We start from the raw sequence: 22,024 nt of genomic DNA on the forward strand, positions 1-22,024 counted from the left end.
CTTGCATGTTTTAATATGACTAGAAAAAACTAGAGCACCTATTTCTGTAAGTAAAGAAACATAATAGATACAGGAGAAAATGTAAACTATATATAGTTTTTCAAGACACTTTAAAATCCTGAATGTCTTGAATGACTACCGTCCAGTGGCCCTGACCTCACGCATCATGAAGACCCCAGAGAGGCTGGTGCTGGCTCACCTCCGAACCCTGGTCAGCTCATCGTCAATCCCTAGCAGTTAGTGTACAAGGAGCACATTGGAGTCAACGATGCTGTCATCTATCTGCTGAATAGAGCCCACACCCATTTGGATAAGCAGGGCAACACTATTTTTTGATTTCTCAAGTGCCTTCAATCATATTTTTTGATTTTTTAAGTGCCTTCAATACCATACAGCCCTCAGTGCTGGAGGAAAAGCTCCATTCAGTGCAGGTTGGTACTTCCATTGTATCCTGACTGGCAAACACAGTTTGTGTGTCAGACGTGGCTATAAGTAACACTGGGGCCCCACAGGAGACTGGATTAGCTCCCTTCCTGTTTACCCTGCATACCTCGTACTTTAGATATATTACTGAGTCATGTCTTCTGCAGAAATTCTCTGATGACTGAGCAATAGTTGGGTGTATAAAGGGTGGGCGAATACAGGGCCCTGGTGGAGGACTTTGTCAAATGGTGCAAGCTCAACATCAGTAAGACAAAGGAGGTGGTGATGGACTTGAGGAAGACTAAGCCTGCACTGCCCTGTTACTGTTGATGGACTTACAAGTACTGGAAGCGCATCTGGATGACAGACTTGAGTGGAGCACTAACACAATGGCCGTGTAGAAGGGCCAGAGTCACCTCTACTTCCTAAGGAGACTGAGGTCCTTTGGAGTATGCAGGCCTCCGTTTCACATGTTCTACCAGTCTGTTGTCACCAGCACAATCTTCTATGCGGTGATGTGCTGGGGCAATAACATCAACATGGGTGATGCCAACACGCTCAATAAACTGATTAGAAAGGCTGGCTCTGTTATAGGTGTCAAACTGAACACACGAGAAGCTGTGGTAGAACAAATGACCCTACAGAAAATCCTGGCAATTCTGGACAATGATTCTCACTCTCTGCATGCCACCTTGGTTGAACAGAGCAGAACTTTTAGTAAAAGATTAAGACAAATGCGAAGTTCCAAAGAGCACAATATGAGGTTATTCTTACCCTCAGCCATTCGGCTCTACAACGAGTCAACCTATAGCCAGGGAAGTGATGACCCCTCCTGTTAGACTGTTTGAGGTAAATTAATTTTTATTCTTTCTTACTTCTCTTCTAATATTTGTATATTTGGATATCTGTGCACTTGTAATGCAACCGTGCCACTGTAATTTCCTTTTGGATCAATAAAGTATCTATCCATATCATTAGGTAAAATAGGCTGATACTCCATCTCAAATCCAAATTTTAAAAAATCTGTACATCAGGTTGAATGTATTCATGAGAGATTTTCCACTGCTCAATTAGATAGTGAATTCTCAAACTTCACACTATTCATATTTCTTGACAGTCTCACCATTCAGAGTATGACCCCACTGCTTGATCCCACAAGTGATCTGTTCTGCCACAACTTTAGCCCTTAAATAATAATGCAGGAAAATGCACTCCGTCAGTCCTATTCCCTGTCATCTCTCTGTAATTAATTATTTAACTCATGTCCATCAAGTGTCCTCCATGCTCCTGTTTCTCATCTACATATGAGGTGAATTTACTGTCATTTCCTTAGGATGTAAAAGGAAACTGAAAAGCTCAGGAAAGCCCCACAGTCGCTGGGAGAAAATGCACTTTCCACACAAATGACAATCTGTGAAGCAATTTCTTAACCTCGTCTTAAATAACCAACACCTTGCCCTAATTCTAGTACTAGACTATCCTGTCAGAAGAAACAAACAAGAGAAAATCTGCAGATGGGGAAATGAGAGAAACACACACAAAATGCTAGAGGAACTCAAAAGGACCAGAGTTTTTGGGAGAGCTATCTTATTCAAAGAAACAATGAGATGAATCTACACCACACTACTTTTAAGCCAAGTTAGTTCTTTAGCGAGAGACCCGTAACACATGCTGTGTTCCCAAGGAGACTCTGTACAATTTCAACAAGAGTGATTTCTTTTTGTAGTTCAATCTAATTGAAATAAACAATACTGCATTCGGTGTACTGATCAATTTCTCTAGTTGTACATAAACCTTTGCAAATTGCGCTCTCCAACTACAAAGATTTAGTGATTTCCTATCATGTAAAAGTTCTACTTTCCAATATGTCTTCCCATTCAAGCTCCAAATTCATATATTTATTAAAATTTTCATGCAGAGTCCACATAGAATATAAATAAATATATTTATGCATATTTTAATTACAATAGTTACACAGAAAATATCATAGCTATTTTAGAAGTTTGAATTTTCAGAATACACCAAAAGTAATTTTATTTGAACACTTGCATGTTATGTCATTTAAAAAAGTTTATTGATTAATAACATCAAGAAAAACCTATTCAGCCTGCAATGGACTTAAAGATATATTTTTAAAGTCATCGTATGCAGTTATAACACAAATTGAAAATTCATAATTTAATAGTAAAAAATCTTGTTTAATTGCTATGTTGAAATCACTAGTATGCTGAAGGTCCTGATGTTATTATTTCAATGATATATTTTCTAGTTGTTAATGGCCATGATCATGAAACACAGAATTCTATTACCTGTCAAATTCTGAAGATGTTGTCTTCCAAAAAGATGTTCCTTTTTGTTATGTAGTGAACTAAAATACTGATTACATGTTTTGCAGTACAGGTCATTGTTTCCCTCATCCTGCTTAAGCAAACACATCCAGTTAATGAATCAATTTGAAACAAAACTAATGCTGACGTGCACCATTTCTTGACAAATTATTTTCAACTTAAAAGCAGTACTATAGATCCAGGATACAAATTAAACCAAATTGTTGACTCATTTCCATCGATACTATCAGCATTTAAAACAATGTCAATTCAAGGGTCAAGAGGTTAATGTTGGCTAAAAGAATATAAAACATTCTTCTGGTGTAGTTTGCATTGACATTCAAGTAGATAAAGTATCGAGTGACATTACACATATGCAATGTGAAAGAGTGAATGTGATAGCAAATGCGAAGTAATAATTACTCAATAATAACTTCCACCAACACCCAATCCATTCATGACTATTCAGGATTACAAGGAATGCGTTGAAATATGTAGTAATACAATTAAGTTTTTGGAGCCTCAGGATTGTGCCACTCTTCAATGGTGTTGGGCCAACAGCATAACTGCCTTAATAACATCAAATATGAAAGTAAATAACATGGCATAAACTGTTATTTCAAAAGGATTTCAATATTATTTATCACCTTCCACATGTAGAGGTCTTTCCTAAAATCATTCCTGAAAAACTTTCCCTAGTTTTTAGAACAATGACCACTGCTCGTAAGACAAGACTAACAAACCACCAGAAACTTCACTTCCATCTGTTGCAAAAAAAATCACTGCAGCTGATAGTTTTACATTTGCAAACTCAAAGGTTTTTACATCTAACTAATGAAGATCTTAAACTGTAAGGGCCACCTTGGGATAATCTTCACAAATTATTTTTGTCCAACGTTATCATGACTGTAGAGGTTGTTATTCAAGTAATAAACTAGACTTGGCTAAGTAGCTGTTCTAGAGTCATGCTGAATGAAACAACCAGCGCATCTGTACAGCACTGAAAAATTCAGTTTTGAGAAAACCTTCCCAGGTGGATATAACACAATTTACAAGTCTGTTTGGAAAGTAGCAGAGAAGTTTACCTGACCAGCACTGATGTCCTAAAAACTGTAAAAATAATAACCTGTCTAGTTCCTATTTTATAGCAGCCAATCTGTGTTAGGTACTATTAAATTTCCCTACCTTACTTTGAAATATATATACTTCAAAAATATTAATTTGCTCTTCAGGTACCAGTGGTAATAAGACCACACTCTGGTTTAAAAAAAAACTTCCTTTTACCGTACAGATGGCTTCATTAATATATTTCTACTCTCCTTTCATCATTACATATGAATAATTTAAAATAGATTAAGTGTAATAAATTCTCTACTTACACCTATTTCTGACATTGATTTAACAGCTTCATCTTCACATTCAGTGTCCAGAGATTCGACACCTAATTGGAGTACAATTTTACATTAAGCTCAATTTGAATTCTCAACAATCTAATGGCTCACCAGAAACAAGAAGACATCTCCTACTCAGCAAATTAAACACCATAATCTCCACTGCTGATGAATTCAATATTAGTTCACATTGCATGGTTTTGGCTTCCATGTTAACAGTGAAATAGTTAAACACTGCTAGTCTTAAGATATCTTCAAAATAGTTTCCACTCATAACTAAAATGAAAAACTTCCAACAGGAATCTGACAATACATTTTGATCTGTTTTACACAATAAAAAAAGAGTGCTAAAATTAACGTGTATTTTTAATTATAGCATTAGTAGTATGTCTGCTCTTGTACATATCACAAGTATAAACACCAAACAATCTCCTAAACTGAAGCTGCAAACTGACAAATATATTTCAATTTCTCTGAACTAAAATCAGCTAATCTGTGAAAAGCCTAAACCTTTATTCGGCTGAAAAAAATAAAATTTGAAACTCTTCAGTAATGAAGTTGTAAGTAAATAGCAATCCACATTACATGGACCTGAAATGGTAACTGTGTTTTAGTTTTTCTCTCTACAAATACTACTTGACCTGCTGAACATTTCCAGCGTTTTATCTTTAATTTATTGTTGTTTTTCCATCTACACCCTTACCAGCAAAATTATTTTCTGTTTGAGTAAACTCTAAGTTTACCTTCGTAAACAGAGCTTACCTGATTAAAACAGTGTAAGTATAAAGAAAATAATATTTTCTCTTACCACACAGGTTTTTCACTTTGCTCATTGCCTTTCTTTTCAGGAAAGCTTGGTAAGCCTCTGAATTTTGATATGCTTTCAGCTCTTCAATATATCGGCGCTTGTCTTTTTCTGCTTCATTAATGTACTTCTGTCCGGAAAGATGAAGCAGCCCTTAGTGGAAGTAATGCCCATTGCTGCAGAGTACATTTATCTACTTCAAACCAAGTTAGATGTAGGAGTTTGTATTAATTTTTTTTTTAAACTTAACATTAGAAATCTTATCACAGGGCCAGACTATTTATACATTATTTAAACAGAAACCTGGAGCATGTTTAATGCTTGAGCCAAGATTATTCTGGCACATTGAGACTTCAATCGTAAAACCAACATTGCAAAATTTGTCAGACAAAATTTCTAATAAAAATACTCTAAAATTATCAAACCATAACTGAAAAGTTAAACCTTGTTTTTATGACATGGAATTCCAATGACATATACAATATACCAAGGTGGCTCAGATTCACATCAGTCCACTACAGTGAAAATGGTACAACAATGGCTCAGAGTATGATAGCCAATTAAAACTGAAGTGAGAGCTGAAGTTTAAGATTACAACTAATAATAGGTTCTTGGCTGTTTATAAACTACCTTAAAGAGATTACTAAAGACCTATCTTAGTATTTATAGCTGTTAGTGTTTTTTTTGTTTTAGGAGAATTCAATAAATATCTGGACTATTAAATGAAAAAGCAGAAAATCCAAAAGTGGACTAGTACAACAAAGGAGCAGATGGTAAAAGATCAATCTGCTTGTGTTTCTATTTCTTCAATTTTTAAGAATCGTATATACCTAGAGATTCGAAAGGGAGTTTTACTGCTACTGTTACATCCGTGAACACCAATATTTGTTTCCATCAGCACCAAGATATATGTTAGTCAATAGAAGCACAAAAATAAACTCTACATGAAAAAGTAACATTCAAAGCTTCACATTATACACCTAAGGAAAAATCAAGAGAAACACTTTCTACTTTCTCCCTAGCCATTTTCCTTCCAGACATTTGGGTGGAGAGCAAAGGATGCAACAGTTTTTAAAGAAAATAATGACCTAAATATTGGTTTTTAACAGTTTAGTGAGAAAAATAATGGCATGGGACTTCTCACCTGTTTACCCTCCTGAGGCAGCTGTGACCACTGAGTACCCAGCAATTTAGTTATCTCTGTAAAAGGAAGTTCTGGATGTTCAATTTTCAGCTTGGCTCTTTGTTCATTCAGGAATAACACATACCTGTCAGATAGTTACAAGGAATTTAAGGAACAAATTCTTAAAAATCAGTGCCACAAGGTTTATAAAAATAAAAAAAACTTTCAAAGGAATAGGTCCTGTGATGTGGCAACTACACATAATAACTTAGGCAAGAGGTGATATCAATGAAATTCATAAATTACATTTGATAACATGTATTTACATATACAGTGCCCATAAAAAGTATTTGCCCACCCCATCCCCACCCCCCATTAAGTTTGCATGCTTGTTTTACAACATTGAATCACACTGGATTTAATTTGGCTTTTGACTCTTTTGCGTCAAAGTGAAAACAAATTGGTCTAAATTAATTACAATTATTAAACAGAAAATAATTGATTGCATAATTACTCACTCCCTTGAAGCCAGTATTTAGAAGATACACCTTTGGCAGCAATTACAGCTTTAAGTCTGCGTGGATAGGTCTCTCTATCAGATTTACACGTTTGGAAACTGCAATTTTTCCTCATTCTTCTTTACAAAACTGCTCAAGCTCTGACAGTTTGCATGGGGATCATGAGTGAACAGCTCTTTTCAAGTCCAGCCAGAACTTTTAAATTGGATCAATGTCTGGACACTGACTTGGCCACTCCAGGACATTAACTTTGTTGTTGTTCAGGTATTCCTGTGTAGCTTTGGCTTTATGCCTGGGGTCATTCTCTTGATGGAAAACAAATTTTCTCCCTAGTCACAGTTCTCTTGCAGACTGCATCAGGTTTTCCTCCACAATTTCCCTATATTTTGCTGCATTCATTTTATTCTCTACCTTCATAAGTTTTCCTGGGTCTGCTGTAGTGAAGCATCCCCACAGCATGATGCAGCCACCACCATGCTTCACTGTAGGAATGTTGTGTTTTTGATGTGCAGTGTTTGGCTTACAACAAACATAGCGGTTAGTTTGATGGCCAAAAAGCTCAATTTTGATTTCATCCGACCATAGAACCTTCTTCCAGCTGACTTCAGAGTCTCCCACATGTCTTCTGGCAAACTCTAGTCAAGATTTCATGAGAGTTTTTAAAAAACGTTGGCTTTCTCTTTGCCAATCTCCCACAAAGCTACGACTGGTAAAGCACTTGATAACCGTTGCTGAATGCACAGTCTCTCTCAACTCAGCTACTGAAGCCTGTAACTCCTCCAGAGTTGTCATAGTTCACTTGGTGGCCTCCCTGACTAGTCCCCTTCTTGCTCAGTCACTCAGTTTTTGATAACCTTTTTGCGGGATTGCTTGGCATGTTCTTTTGTCTTCAAGGTGTAGTTTTTGCCAGGATACTGACTTACAGCTGTTGGACCTTCCAGATACAGGTGTATTTTTACTACAATCAATTGAAACACCTTGACTGCACACAGGTCACTAAAAACACATCTCCATTTAACTAATTATGTGACTTCTAAAGCCAATTGGCTGCATCAGTGATGATTTGGTGTGTCATATTAAAAGACGATGAATATTTAAGCAATCAATTATTTTGTGTTTAATATTTGTAATTAATTTAGATCACTTTGTAGAGATTTGTTTTCACTTTGAAATAAAAGAGTCTTTTTCTGTTGATCAACGTCAAAAAAACCCAAATTAAATCCACTGTGATTCAATGTCGAAAAACATTAAAACATGAAAGCTTCTAAGGGGGTGAATACCTTTTATAGGCACAGTACATACACAGATATATTTAATCACAATGATATATTCAGAAGCATATATACACTCAGTGGCCATTTTATTAGGGACAGGAATGGAACCCAGTGTGGTCTTCTGCTGCTGTAGCCCATCCACTTCAAGGTTTGACGTTTTGTATATTCAGAAATGTCGTCTTCCTGCCAGCTTGAAACAGTCTGGCCATTCTCCTTTGACTTCTCTCATTGATAAGCATTTTGCCCGCAGAACTGTTCTTTAGATGTTGTTTTGATTTTCACACCATCCTCTCTGAACTCTAAAGACCTATGTTTGTGAAAATCTCAGGAAATCAGCAGTTTCTAAGATACATAAACCACCGCATCTGGCACCAACAATTATTCCAATCTAAGTCATGTAGATCACATTTCTTCCCCATTCTGGTGTTCTGTCTGAACAACTACTGAACATCTTTGACAATGGCTGCATGCTTTTATGCACTGAGTCACTGCCACATGATTGACTAGATTTTTTGCATTAACGAGCAAGTATACAGGTGTACCTAATGAAGTAACCACTGAGTATATACTTTGAGGATTTTGCTTGTTATGAAGGCGATACCCTAAATTACTGAAATAGGCTAATTTGCATTTATAATAAAACACTGGTTTATCCAAAAATCAGGAAATCCCTTACAAAAATGTATTTAATTTCAGACAAGAAACATACATCATTGGGGATTTGTCAATTAACATCAGCATTATTCTAGAATTATAGAGTTGTCACATTTATAAGATATGTCGCTGGTTAACTCATTAAAAGTTAGTACTTCAAACATGACTGTATATAGAGAGCAGAACCACAACTGACATTCAACATTATTTGCTTACCCTGTGGTTGGAGCACGTGGAGGAGTGAAATCTTTAGGTGGCTTTCTCTTCTTTCCTTTGGGCCAACCACCTTTCCGTTTCTGAATTTGAAAGAGGTAGGGGAGTTTAAGACAATTTTGGATGTCTTGAATATACTTTGTAAACTTGGTATAAGCACCATACAAGAAAACAATGTTTTAAGAAAATTTAGACTTCACATCTTAAAATTTATTATAGTTGATACTGTAAGTGATTACACGGTGAAGCACATGGACCTGTGAAAAATTCATGAAAGTCTGATATTTTCTAATTACTATTTCTCTTTTTCTATGTCTTATGATTTACAACCTTACTAATTCAAATCAAACTGGCTTTCTAACAGAAATTATCAAGTCAATTTTTCAGCACTTGACAAAACTTACTGCAAATATTCCTTCTGTTAGAGTGATTTCTGGGTTTAGGTAATTTACATTGTTCCTTGATAATGTATTGTGGATTTAATTTGGAACAATGCTTTTCCTAAAAGCTGTGGATCCCAGTCCAGACACTGCTGATGCCAGTGGGATGGATATAATCAGAAGGTGTGAAGTTTGTATGTAGCTTCAAAAGAAAGCATTGTCTATACTTTGTAAATATGGATTGCCCTTTGTGTTTAGCAAATAACTATCGAGCCCCACACTGGGCCAACAGGCCTTTCCACTGAAAGCGTCTCGGTACGATGATGCCTGCTGTACCTTGTTTTGTCGAATAAAGAAGCTGCTTTGTATCTACCAGTAACTCTCTCTCTCTCCCCGGTGATTTCATTCACACAACAACACTTTCCTGTCACAAAAAGGAATGTTTCAGAGCCATCCTGAAATATATCAGTAATGCCAGATATAAAGTAGAATGATCAAAACGCAGGTGAATGCAAAAGATACTAGCCATTATTATTAAACACAAGTTCTTCCTTTCACCTATTCAACATTTATTTCTTAATCAATATTAGCAAAAGCATATTGCCTGTTAAATTTCATATTATTTGTTGAGAAAGCTTGATGTGTAAAAATTAGCTGTCGCCTTTACATCATACAAGTCGACCTTCACTAATTCGGCATCACTGGGACTTGCAGAGTGTCGGATTAGTGAAAATGCAAAATTACAGAAGGATTACATTATGCAATAGTTAACCGCTTCATCATACCTTTAAAATATCATGCAAATCAGTACATTAGATAATAATGAAACAGAAATATTGAATGAGTAGCAAATGAAATTTTAATAAAGTAATATACTGTACAGGCACACATAAAGGGTACAGGTAAATGTACAGGAATTAACTTATACAGAACAGTTGAGCACTTCCGCTTCTAAAGTGAGACATTTAATATACCTTCAGGCAAAGTTACATGTTTGCAAGTGTGAGGTTTTCAGGGTCATCAACATCTTCATCTTGAAAAATGAGTGAAGCATCAGGAACTGGTGCTGAAACTGGCACAACAGTTTCTTCAAAAACTGTTGATGTTGGTGGCAGCACATCCGGTTGAGCAGAAGCAGAAGTCAGAGAAAGGAGGTCTTCTATACGCCACATTTCAGGCGGCAGGGAATTCGGCGCTGGGCTCTTCCCTCTTCACTTGCAGTAACTGAGGGAATCCTCGTTAGTTTATTCTCCTCCGCTAAGTAATATGCTTAAATTCAGTGGGTCGCCACGACTGATCTGAGATTGTAGGTGGAAGAGAACGGAGCGCCAGGCGGGCAATGCTGGAGGGTAGTGCGCGACTGCCAGCAGGCGGGTGAGAAGGCGGACCGACCCAGCACGCTGCAGCTCCCCGCCGCTGGCGGATGAGACGGGTGGGTGCCGGGCAGCCGCGCCTCACACAAATGATATTGACAAATGCAGGAAAACAAGCAGGAATCGCCTGTCTGTGCTTACAAGAGCGCGCCAACACGTGAACAGATCTAGCGCAACCAAAACAATGTGCAACAGATTGGTACGGTGGACCAGGAAATTTGAAATTATAGTTGCGCAGAAAATTTGAAATCAGTGCCGGATTATCAAAGGAACCGGATTACAGGTAATCGGATTAGTGAAGGTTGACTGTAGCAACAAATGGGAAGACTCAACTCTAAAGCACTTACCGTAGTGTGTTTTGCCAATTTCAGACATCACAATACACATATTATTTTAGTAACATTTGGAATAACAATAGGTTAACAATTTATTTGATCTTGGGAAGCTGTGAAGAGCTCATCATTTTATTCTGAGGCCCTGGGGGCAGGGCCTCCAAGTCTCTTCCTGTATGAAAGGAACTCCAACCCCCGAAATCAAAATAATTAGTTACACCAGGAGCCAAGTCACATTTCAGCAAAATACTGTTTTCAATTTACCTGACAATATAATTAATTCTAATTACTAAAAGCAAATCAAACAGTGGATCACATTTCAACAAGTCAGTTCCTCAGGCTGAAGGGTAAATTTGCCATGAGATGTCAGAACTTGCTCGTCTTTGAGGTCCGAGCCAAGGTACCTCCAAGACCATCCAATTCTTAACAATGTCAAGGCATAGCATATGAGTGTTACAGACAGGTCTAAAGCCTATGCTCTACCAGAAATGCTGAGTGAATAATCTGTCTAGGCTTCTTTTTAAGATTGCCACCTTCAGTGATATCAGTGTTCAACCAGTTCACATGATATCAAAAGCTAAACTAACATATGGGATACAGGATAATCTATGGTACCGGGCAATATTCCAGTTATAATTGTGGTATGTATTTCAGAACTAGCCACAGTTCTAGTCAAGCTACAACACCGACTCTATTGGAAAATGTGGAAAAATGGCCAAATGCTCACTATCAACAGGACTAATCCAATTCACTTTTAACATCAGTCATTCCGCAATCATCACAGGTTTTGTACAGAATGCTTTCAACCTGCACTTATTCACAATAACTTTCTCACTGATTAAAACTAAAATCTGCTAAGGATGGAAATCTGAGACAAAGACAAAACACATTGAAAATACTGAAAAATGAGTGTGTGCTTTCAAGTTTCTGTATCTCCTACCTGATGGTAACAGTGAGAAAAGGGCATCCCCTGAGTGTTGGAGGTCTTTAATAATGGATGCTGCCTTTCTGAGACACTGCTCCCTAAAGATGTCCTGGGTAATTTGTAGGCTAGTGCCCAAGATGGAGCTGATTAGATTTACAACCTGCATTTTTCAGTCCTGTGCACAACTGAATGACACAAATGGTGGTGGTACCAGCCATGCAATTAATAAGCCTTCACTGCCCACTTTACACAGAAAGATAGCAGCAATGCAAGTTAGCTTACCACCACCTTCATATGGTCACTAGCTTTTGGTATTCAGTCATCCTTGCTAAAATGTTTGAAAAATGAGGAAGTCAAGCATGATTCTACAAGTGGCATGAAATTTATGGGTTTGTCAATAGGTAGAGCAAATGGAAAATTAAAACCATTACATTTTAACTAATGCAAACATCTAATTAGCCTCTGCTAATTTATCAGGCTTAAAGATTCCTCAAAATTTTATTGTAAACTGCAGCATAATGTAAAATATTCCTTCAAAATGCTTACTCATCCACAGACTTTCTTTTAAAAGTTACTCTCTTTTAAAACAATTAAGTTTTATGGACAAATACATTTGGCAATGAATTCAAAAGCAAAGAGCTCGCTATAGCTCTGCTTCTTTAATCTTGACAAAGAATCAACTAGTGTCCAAAATGTGACATAGGATTTCATTATATTAATGAATGCACCATAAAATGTAACCTCATTCTGCTATCACTTAAGTGTTTGATTGGGAATAAAACTTTGTCTAAACAAAGTTATTAAATTTCTAATGCAAATACCTTTGGCTCATCATTCTCCAGTTCTTTTGTGCCACTGTTACCTTCGATTTGTCCTTCCAGAATAACATTTTGTAGTTGTTGTGATCCTGCATCCAGGGGACGAATCTGAAGAAGGGGACTGCCTGCTGAAATAGCACTCAAACCATCTTGCTGCAGCAAAGGCTGTGGAGACACTAAAACATATTTATAATGATTTTTATTTAGACACATCCAAATTATAGACCTGATCTGCACATGCTCCTTTGTACAAGTTTTGTCATTGTATGCCACTGGCTGTCACAGTACATGCAAGCTGTAATTTGAAGAGTGAAAAATAAATTGTACTTGCATCTGGAAGGCCCTACAATTTGAATCACACACAATGAAGATAAAATGATCTGCCAGGATTCCTGAAAAACACAGCTGTATATTTTCAGAATGCATAAGTAATAAAATATCCAACTAGTCTGCCAAGAATCACAATAATTTTCATCAAAAGCAAAAACTGTGTTTAATTTCTAAAATGTTCTATAACGTAAGTAAAGTTCTGTATTTTCAGCTGCTGTGAGACACAGACCTGATTCTACAGTTCAAATGCACATGATCAAGCTAACCACATACTGGATAAAACATGTGCTCAACTTGAACGTAAACACTATGAGAGATTAAACAATTACACATGAAAAAATATTCTGCAGAATAGCCAGCAGTTCCAAAAGGAACTTCCAGCATTCGGTTGCTCCCAAGCAAGGAATTCCCTGACTTAAATCAGGCAAACTGTAACTACACCACATGATCAGTCATTGCATATAAATTTGAAGATCAGAGTTGAGGTTATGTGCTTATGCAAGTTTGCTATTAACAGCTAGACAAGAAAAACAAATACACAATTAAGAGCAAAGCTGCCATGTCATGCATAAAGTCAAATAATGGTTATATTTCAAGTCATTCAGAGCTCAATTCTCACCAAGGCAGCTGGGAAATTTAGTGAATCAGAGAAATCTGGAAAGGCAAGTTTGAAAAATTATCTTGAAACCACCATAATAATGCGAAAACACTTCTGATTCACAATTCTACTATAGGGAGATAACCTACCATCCATACATGGTAATCATGTGATTCTAAAGCCATATCACTGAGTCTGACACCCAGAAATGAATAGTTATAGAGCAAGATCAAATACCTCAAAAATGAAAAAAAATCTAAAACATTATGGGACAGATTAACCCTCATCTTACTTAACTTTATTAACACTGGGCTTGTGTCAAATTTTGATTAAATTCTACTTCGTTTGAAAGAGTCAGGTGCAGTTTCTCTGGCTCCTCACTCTGTTCTGGACCATATGCTAACAGAAACTTGTGAGTCAGACTTCTTTCATGGACTACTGCTGTTCAACATTATCCCATTCAAACTCATCATCAAGCTCCAAGACCTGAGCGTCTGCAACTCTTAAGCTTCACACATTCTTGCACATTCGAGGTCTGCTGATAAGACTTCTTCTTCTTCCTTGAGTTTTCACAGCAGTTGGCATCCACACTGCTGCATTACTGCCATCTTCAGGATTTACTGTCCCTCAGTGTCCATTCACTTGACTGCCTAAAGTTGTCTTTCCAGTCCTGTCGTCCTTAAAAAAACTAAACAACCATTTCCTCCCCGATCACTCTCCCCACATTCCAATAAACCTTTAACACTGTTTTCTACCAGTCCTATTTTGCGTAATTGTTGTAGCATTTGTTGTCTTTCCTGTGCAAATTTCCTGCATGAAATAAGGATATGCTCTACTGTTTCAGTCTCCTGACATAAATCGCAAAAACCTGTCGGATGTTTATTTATGATGGCCGGAGTACCATTAAGGTTGCTGTGCCCAATTCTCAGTCTGCTTATAATTACTTGTTCTTTCCGCTTTACTCCCCTACTCCTTCCCATATCTACTCTGTTCAGAATTGAATGTAAATGTCTTCCTTTTATTGCTCTATCCCAATGCTGCTGCCACTGTTGATTTATCCTTCTCCACACTATGCTCTTCCCCTCTGATTTTGATAGTTTAATGTTGACCTCTACAGATCTTTTTTTGACTGCTGCTTTTGCCAGCTTATCTGCTATCTCATTTCCCATAATACCCGAATGTGCTGGAACCCACGTGAATGCGATATTTTTGCCTTGTCTAGTGTTACGTACCAGTGGGTATCTTGTGACTGTCACATGACCATGATGTAATTGAGGGTCTGCTGGGCATGTTGTAATGGTTTTGTGATGGTGGAGTGATGTGATTTTCCTGCCAGTGAGAGGTCATGTGATGGTTTTTTTCCCAAACAGGGTATAAAAGGAGAACCCCTCCCTGTGACGCAGGTCAGTTTCGTGGCTTAAGTTGTCAGTGACTCCGTTCTGCTGTGTATTTGATTTTATGACGCAGTTTCGTTTTAAAAGTGGAGTTTTAATTTCTACTGTAAGAATCGTTGTGCCAGCAGTTCTGAAAATCACTGCCAGTTAAACTCCAGTCGGAGAGTGAAGAATTATCGAAGTTCCGGAAGCTGAAGGATCGAGGAAAGTTGATGTCGGTGGTAAAACAGGTTCGACCTTATTTAATCTTCGTACAAAGAGTTAGTAACCTGCAATCCGAGATAGCTCCTGCTAAAAGAGCAGAAAGAGCTGGATGTAGAGTTTTGCCAAGGAAAGGTCAGTGCCAAGGAAACATGAACTGTTTACTCTTCATATACAGTCGGCCCTCCTTAATCGTGGGTTCCGCATGCTCGGATTCAACCAACCGTGGATCAGGAAAACCCGGAAGTTGAGCATTGTTTCCCTCGTGTCTCGTTCATTCACTATTGTGTTGTGAGCGAGAGGAAGGAGTTTAAGTCTAGTAAGGGATGGCTGGCTAGCTATGTAAAACGCTACAGCCTCAAGAACTTAAAGATCACAGGAGAATTGGTGTCAGGCCCAGATGGTGTACCAGGTAAGGTACTGAAGACCTGTGCCAACCAATTAGCAGGAGTGTTCAAGGGCCTCTTCAATCTCTCACTGCTACAGTTGTAGGCTCCCCTGCTAAAAAGTACAACAATCAAAGCAGTGCCCAATGACTATTGCCCAGTCGCTTTGAGAATCTGGTCATGGCCTAAGCAAGAACCTGGACCTACTGCAATTTACCCACCACCATAATAGGTCTACAACAGATGCAATCTCACTGGCTCTCTATTCAGCCTTGGATCACCTAGACAACAGCAATACCTACATCAGGCTAATGTTTACTGGTTGCAGTTCAGTGCTCAACACAATCATACCCCAAGTTCTAATCAACAAGCTCCAAAACCTGCACCTCTGTACCTCGCGCTGCAACTGGATCCTTAACTTCCTCACCCGGAGACCATACAATGTGCGGGTCGGAAATAACATCTCCTCACCGACCATCAACACTGGCATACCTCAAGGATGCACTCTTAGCCCACTGCTCTACTCTCTCTATACCCATGTTGTGCAAGGGCAGGATGTTTGGGGGTTGATGTTCTGTTGGTTATTTGTGTGGGGGAGAGGTTGTTTGCGGGGGGGGTCAATGTTCTTGCTCTGTTTTGTGCAGGGGAGGGGTGGGTTTGATGTTTCTCTCTGAACGACTTTCATGCTCTTTCTTTGTTTTGTGGCTATTTAGAGAAGACAAATGTCAGATAAATGGATAAATGGTTTGATAATAAATGAACCTTTGAGCGACGTGTGGCTAGACCAGGGGTGGGCAAACTTTTTGACTTGTGGGCCACAAAGGGTTCTAAAATTTGACAGGGGGGCCGGACCAGGAGCAGATGGACGGAGTGTTTTGGTAATACACCTCATAAGAGAAAATAAAATATCATGGGATATGTAGAAAACATATCAATTGAATTTCAATTGAAAATGAACAAATGCATTACAACAAAATATCTTTCTTTGAAGTCCCATGGTATTTAGCTATTTATTGAAATGACTTTTAAAACACTGAAAATTAAATGAATAAAATACAGCTTTTTTTTAATAGTAACAGTTATTATTTTAAAGCACTGAAAATTCTGTTATCCTTCAAGATATTATCATATCACTCTCCTCCTGACTGTCTTTACTTCAAAAACGGTAGGAGATGCAGGTCTACTTGTCCTGCTCCTTCTTATTCAATTGTCCCCTGTGCCAAAACTCAACAACGACCAGCACAAGGACAGAACAGTGACAGCGCGCCAGTATGCGGAGCGCGTTATTTGATCTGGAGCGCATTTTTTATTTTGAGAACGTACATGCACCTGCGCACTACTCATGTCCATCACTTAACAGAAATGACATGTAACATGTAAGGCTTATTGAAAAAAATATTTTCAAATGCATTTTTTACATAACACAACGAAGAAACTTATTTTTAATTTCAGTGGGAACAGTGTTGTTGGTCTCCCTTTTTAGCCAGCGCATCAAAGTCTGGATTTAGTTTTGTTGTGGCGAAAATGCCAGAATTGCGGGGAGAAAAACGTTAACAAGGTTTATTAATATAATTTCATCAAGTTCTGCGGGCCGGATTAAAAAGCTTAACGGGCCGCATATGGCCCCCGGGCCGTAGTTTGCCCATGCCTGGGCTAGACACAGCTCAAATGCCATCTATAAATATGCTTTGATACTATTGTTGGCAGAATTTCAGATGGTGACAAGGTGGTGCACAGGAGCAAGGTAGATCAGCTGGTTGAGTGGTTTTGCAACAACAATCTTGCACTTGATGTCAGTAAGACCAAGGAACTGATTGTGGATTTCAGGAAGGGCAAGTCAGTGGAACGCTCACCAGTCCTCGTCAAGGGATCAGAAGTCAAAAGGGCAGGCAGTTTCAAGTTCCTGCATGTCAACATCTCTGAAGATCTATCCAGGCACAACATATTAATGCATTTACAAAGAAGGCATGACAGCGGCTATATTTCATAGAGAGTTTGAGGAGACTTGGTATATCACCAAAGACACTCACAAATTTCTACAGATGTACTGTGGAGAGCATTCTAACTGTTTGCACTGTACACTATGGAGGGGCCACTGCACAGGATCGGAAAAAGCTGCAGAAAGTTGCAAACTCAGTCCGCTCCATCATGGGCACTAACCTCCACAGCATCGAGGACATCTTCAAAAGGCAAGGGCTCAAGAGGGAGCATCCATCGTTAAGAACTCCCTTCACCCAGGACCTGCCCTCTTTTCATTGTTATCATCAAGGTGGTACAGGACCTGAAGAAACACAGTCAATGTTTCAAGAACAACTTCTTCCCCTCCGTCATCAGATTTCTGAATAGACAATGAACCCATGAACACCATCTCACCATTTTGTGCTCTATTTTTGCACTACTTACTTACCGGGTAATTTCATTTCTTATTGTAGTGTAATCGTTTTTTAAATTATTATTATGTATTGCAATGCACTGCTGCTGCAAAACAACAGATTTCATGACATCTCCCAGTGATATTAAACCCAATTCCAAATCCTTTCAGAAATCAAACCTCCCAAAAAAAATTCATACTTGCCCAGCAGAGATTGTGTAAGGCAGGTGTTCCCACCTTGGGTCAACTGACCCCTTGGTTAATGGTAGAGGTTCATGGCATAAAAATGGTTGGGAATCCCTAGTCTAGAGGGAACTTAGAGAGAACGCGGGTGAAAGAAACCTGATAACTGACTGAATTATACCTTACCTTAGTCAGTTGTCAAAACAATGAATGCACTGAATTTTAAAATATTAACAATGTACTGAACTATTTGAACCCAAAGCTTTCTATTTTAGGACAAAAGTCGGCCACTCTTCCACCTGTTCATTTTATTTTATTTTACCTATTATTATTTCTTAACAGTCAGTCTATATTAGTTCTAGTGGAATTGCCCTAACAAAATGCCCACAGATTAAAACTTGCCTGATGAAAAGTATATCTTCTGTCACAATGTATAAGTGCCTTACCTGCAGCCTGCAGTTCCAAATTCACATCTGAATTGAGCTGGCCAACATAAGACAATGTACCACCGTTAGCATCTGTCGCCAAACAAACTATCCTGAAATTTTAAAATGCAGAAAAATTAAATTTTAAAAAGGAAAATGGAAAATTAATGTCCTTGTGTTTTTGATTAAGAAGTTACTTGAATAGTCTAATAGTTTTTGTATTAAAAATGTCCGTAATATTTTGCTATAACTGTGGCTTATATGTGTAGCAATAACAAATATTTATAACCTGTTAATAACCCTTGTGCATTTGACCCCTCATTCCATCAAAAAATATGCATACTTGTTAAAATTATTCAGATCCAATAATCATAATCCCAAAAGCTTGATAAAAACTATTCTTGGTTATTAGGAAATCAAGCAAATATATTTCTATTTTATGCTTTACCATTTTGAAGTACTCTTTCCTGATCATTATAAACCAAGGATCAGATTTGTAACTTAGGTTGGAGGGTCCATGGAATTTTATGGAAATATTAAAAAAAAATCAAACAATGAATTAATAAAATGACAAACTCAGGGCAAAGAACTCCAACACTATTAAATCTATTAGGATGTAGATTAAGAGGATGTATTGGTTCTTCCCTCCAAACAATGCCTAATGTTTGGCTCCTGGCAATTCATATTGTGTGAGTTGGGCAAACATCATTTATGATTCAAGTTCTATAGTTAACAGTGTTCTTAATACAAACTTGGAACAAATAATACATTTAACAGAAAAAATATTGATTTTAGTCATTTCAATATAAACACATCTAAAAATGTACTAAATGATGCTATGATGGGAACTACTTCAGAAATTTTACCAACAGTACGGAATTCTTAACTGTTACTTATTAGTACAAGTCACAACAACTACAAAAGTTATTCTGGAAGGACAAATCAAAGGCAGATGTGGCACAAAAGAACAAGAATGATGAATCAAAGGTATTTATGTATTAGAAATTAAATATTTTGTGTTGATAAAATTAGAGAGTTTTATACCTGATTATAAATTAAAATCAAATGCTTAGAAATCAAGTTAAAAACCTTTAAAAAAGAGAGCCAAGAGAGATACATTTTATCAATGGCAACAAAATTGAAAGAGTTGCAAATATTAAAGCAATGTAAAAAGCATTACCAGAAGTGTTATTAGTTGACAATTAAATTACCTTGTGACTTATACACTAAAAAGTTAAGAAAAAAGATCACTTCTGTATTTCTACAATTTCAACCTCAACAGTATACATTAACAAAATTATTTTCATAAATCTTGAAACAATTAATTTATTAATGGTTTTTTGACATAATGCAAATAGTTCATTTAATGATGTCATCACTTTTTAAAACTTAATATCATGTGATGCTTATGCCATGCTTTTCCGATATATAAACATCTTTGCGTTGAAAATCCTAATGTTCAGTACATTATCATGGTTTGAGGATGCAACTTTTCAAACACAAGATCAACCCACAACTACACTGCAATTGTGTGATGAAATCAAGTTTCAGTACTGAAATTAATTGGCACAAAAGCACAAGTACAAGCAGGAGTAAGTCACTTGACACTCCATACACCAGCACTTAATAGGATCAATGCTGATTTAAGTTGGCCTCAACTCTTCAGCTTTAATTTCAAATTATCCTTAATTCCTTGACATTTCAAATGTTGACCTATCTCCACCTTAAATATATTTAATGACCTTTCCCCTACCATTCTCAGTGGCACGGAATGTCAGAGATTCACTGTCGGCAAAAACATATCCAAGCTCCAGTTTAAAATGACTGTCCCCCTTTTAAAATGACATGTCTTTTGTTCCTGATTCTGCTACAAGTCTGAATCTCAACAATTACCTAATCAAGTCTCTTTAGGATATTATGTTTGAATATGATCATCTTCCATTCTTTTAAACTCCAAACTATCTAGCTCCTTGATAGGACAACCTTCTCATCACATGAATTATCCTGGTAAATCTCCTTTGTTGTGCCTCCAATGCTGCTATACTGGATTCCAGTTAACTGGGACACATCAGGACTAATTTTGGCCCAATTAAGTGGCTGTCCCAATCAGCTGAAGTTTCGTGGAATTAATTAAAAATTAAAAAGGTATAAAAAAGACAAAATGAGTAACAGATTATGTATTTAAATGAAATACAGAACTAGTACAAAGACATACAGGTGTCCCCCACTTTATGATTGTTCACTTTACGCCACTTCACTTTTGCAAAAGACCTACATTAGTAACCTGTTTTCACATTACAAAGAGGATTTTCGCTTTTACAAAAAGTTTTCCCATATAAATTAATGGTTCTTCGCTTTACGCCGTTTCAACTCAAGAAAGGTTTCATAGGAACGCTCTACCTTTGTAAGGGGGGGGGGAGAGACACCTGTACCAGGTTGGTTTATAGGTCATTGTGAATTGTCCCATGATTAGGTTAGGGTTTCTGAGGGAACATGCCTTGAAGGGCCTACTTTGCACTACATCACTAAATAAATGATTGTCCTTCAAATTATTCGTAGTTACTATCTTGTTGAAGTAGAGAAATCATTTCATTTTCAGTCACAACCACTTCTGGCATCTCCAAGCCTGAATGCTTAAAGCAAGAAAATTTGGAATTGTCTTGCTGCTATTTCTTGCCAACTATCAGTGACAATAATCACTGCTTTTTTATCACAAACCGCTTGCTCTAAGCATGGTATAGTGTCTAATGGCCAAACTAGTGCATGTGACTGATGCTAGTTAGAAATTGTTTGTCTTCTGTCTCAATTAAGCAGCAGTGTCCCAAAAAACAAAAGGAATCCCAGCTATTTTCTCGATCTGCTTTTGTTCTTAGAGTTGTCTCAAATGAGCAGCAGCCCTGATTAACCAATGACACAATTAACCAGAATCCACGGTGTATCCTTTTTAAAGAAGGCAAAGATAAAGGCACTAGTGAGAAAAGTCATCAATGTTGCATCTTCAAAGCAACATACACAAAATGCTGGAGGATCTCAACAGGTCAGACAGCAGCTATGGGAAAGAATAAACAGTCGATGTTTCAGGCTGAGAACCTTCATCAGGACCATCTTCAAAGGACCACTGCTACATTGTGCTCCTTGTGGTATTCTTTAAAAAAAACTGTGTTGGTAAGGTACGAGCATCAGAAATGGTAGAAAACATCATTAGCATGAAAAGTCAAAGAGTCCATTTGTGTGTAGGTAATGACACATCAACTCAGGGGCCAAACAGAGAAGTGTGGCAGCAATCACTGAAAGAGCTGAACCAACCGATTTAAGGAATTAGCACAAGGTACTGTACTTTGGACCATAGCAGGAGATGCTTGCTGTAAAACAGAAACACTACTTGAATATAGTGCCACCATTTGTAGAAAAGTAAAAGAGTATAAGAGTTCAGGCACAAGTATGCTTCATAGACAACCTAGAGTTGAAAAACATAACTTACTCAGTAAAGGTTACAGTGAGGGTACACAGCGAGGCAGCTGTACTCTGAAATAGGCTCCAAAACATTTGCCCACTCACTCAGTTTGCAGTTCTGCAGTCA

At 37.5% G+C, this 22,024-nt stretch overlaps 1 protein-coding gene across 3 annotated transcripts in view; it reads right to left on the minus strand.

Annotated features, from left to right (window-relative positions):
* Nucleotides 1-22,024, minus strand: part of LOC140726368 (uncharacterized) — a 61,759-nt gene that overhangs the window by 30,881 nt on the left and 8,854 nt on the right. The window contains exons 2-8 of one of the 3 annotated variants that reach the window (XM_073042658.1): nt 18,466-18,557; nt 12,560-12,732; nt 8,732-8,811; nt 6,091-6,214; nt 4,950-5,073; nt 4,130-4,191; nt 2,733-2,844 (exon numbers count right to left, since the gene is read on the minus strand). In XM_073042658.1, the coding sequence (XP_072898759.1) occupies nt 2,733-2,844; nt 4,130-4,191; nt 4,950-5,073; nt 6,091-6,214; nt 8,732-8,811; nt 12,560-12,732; nt 18,466-18,557 (767 nt within the window). Of the gene's footprint in view, nt 1-2,732; nt 2,845-4,129; nt 4,192-4,949; nt 5,077-6,090; nt 6,215-8,731; nt 8,812-12,559; nt 12,733-18,465; nt 18,558-22,024 lie in introns of all 3 variants that reach the window. The other 2 variants (XM_073042655.1, XM_073042656.1) reach the window with 2 other exon arrangements.

The sequence above is a fragment of the Hemitrygon akajei genome, chromosome 4, assembly GCF_048418815.1.
Source record: "Hemitrygon akajei chromosome 4, sHemAka1.3, whole genome shotgun sequence".
NCBI classification, from domain to species: Eukaryota; Metazoa; Chordata; class Chondrichthyes; order Myliobatiformes; family Dasyatidae; genus Hemitrygon; species Hemitrygon akajei.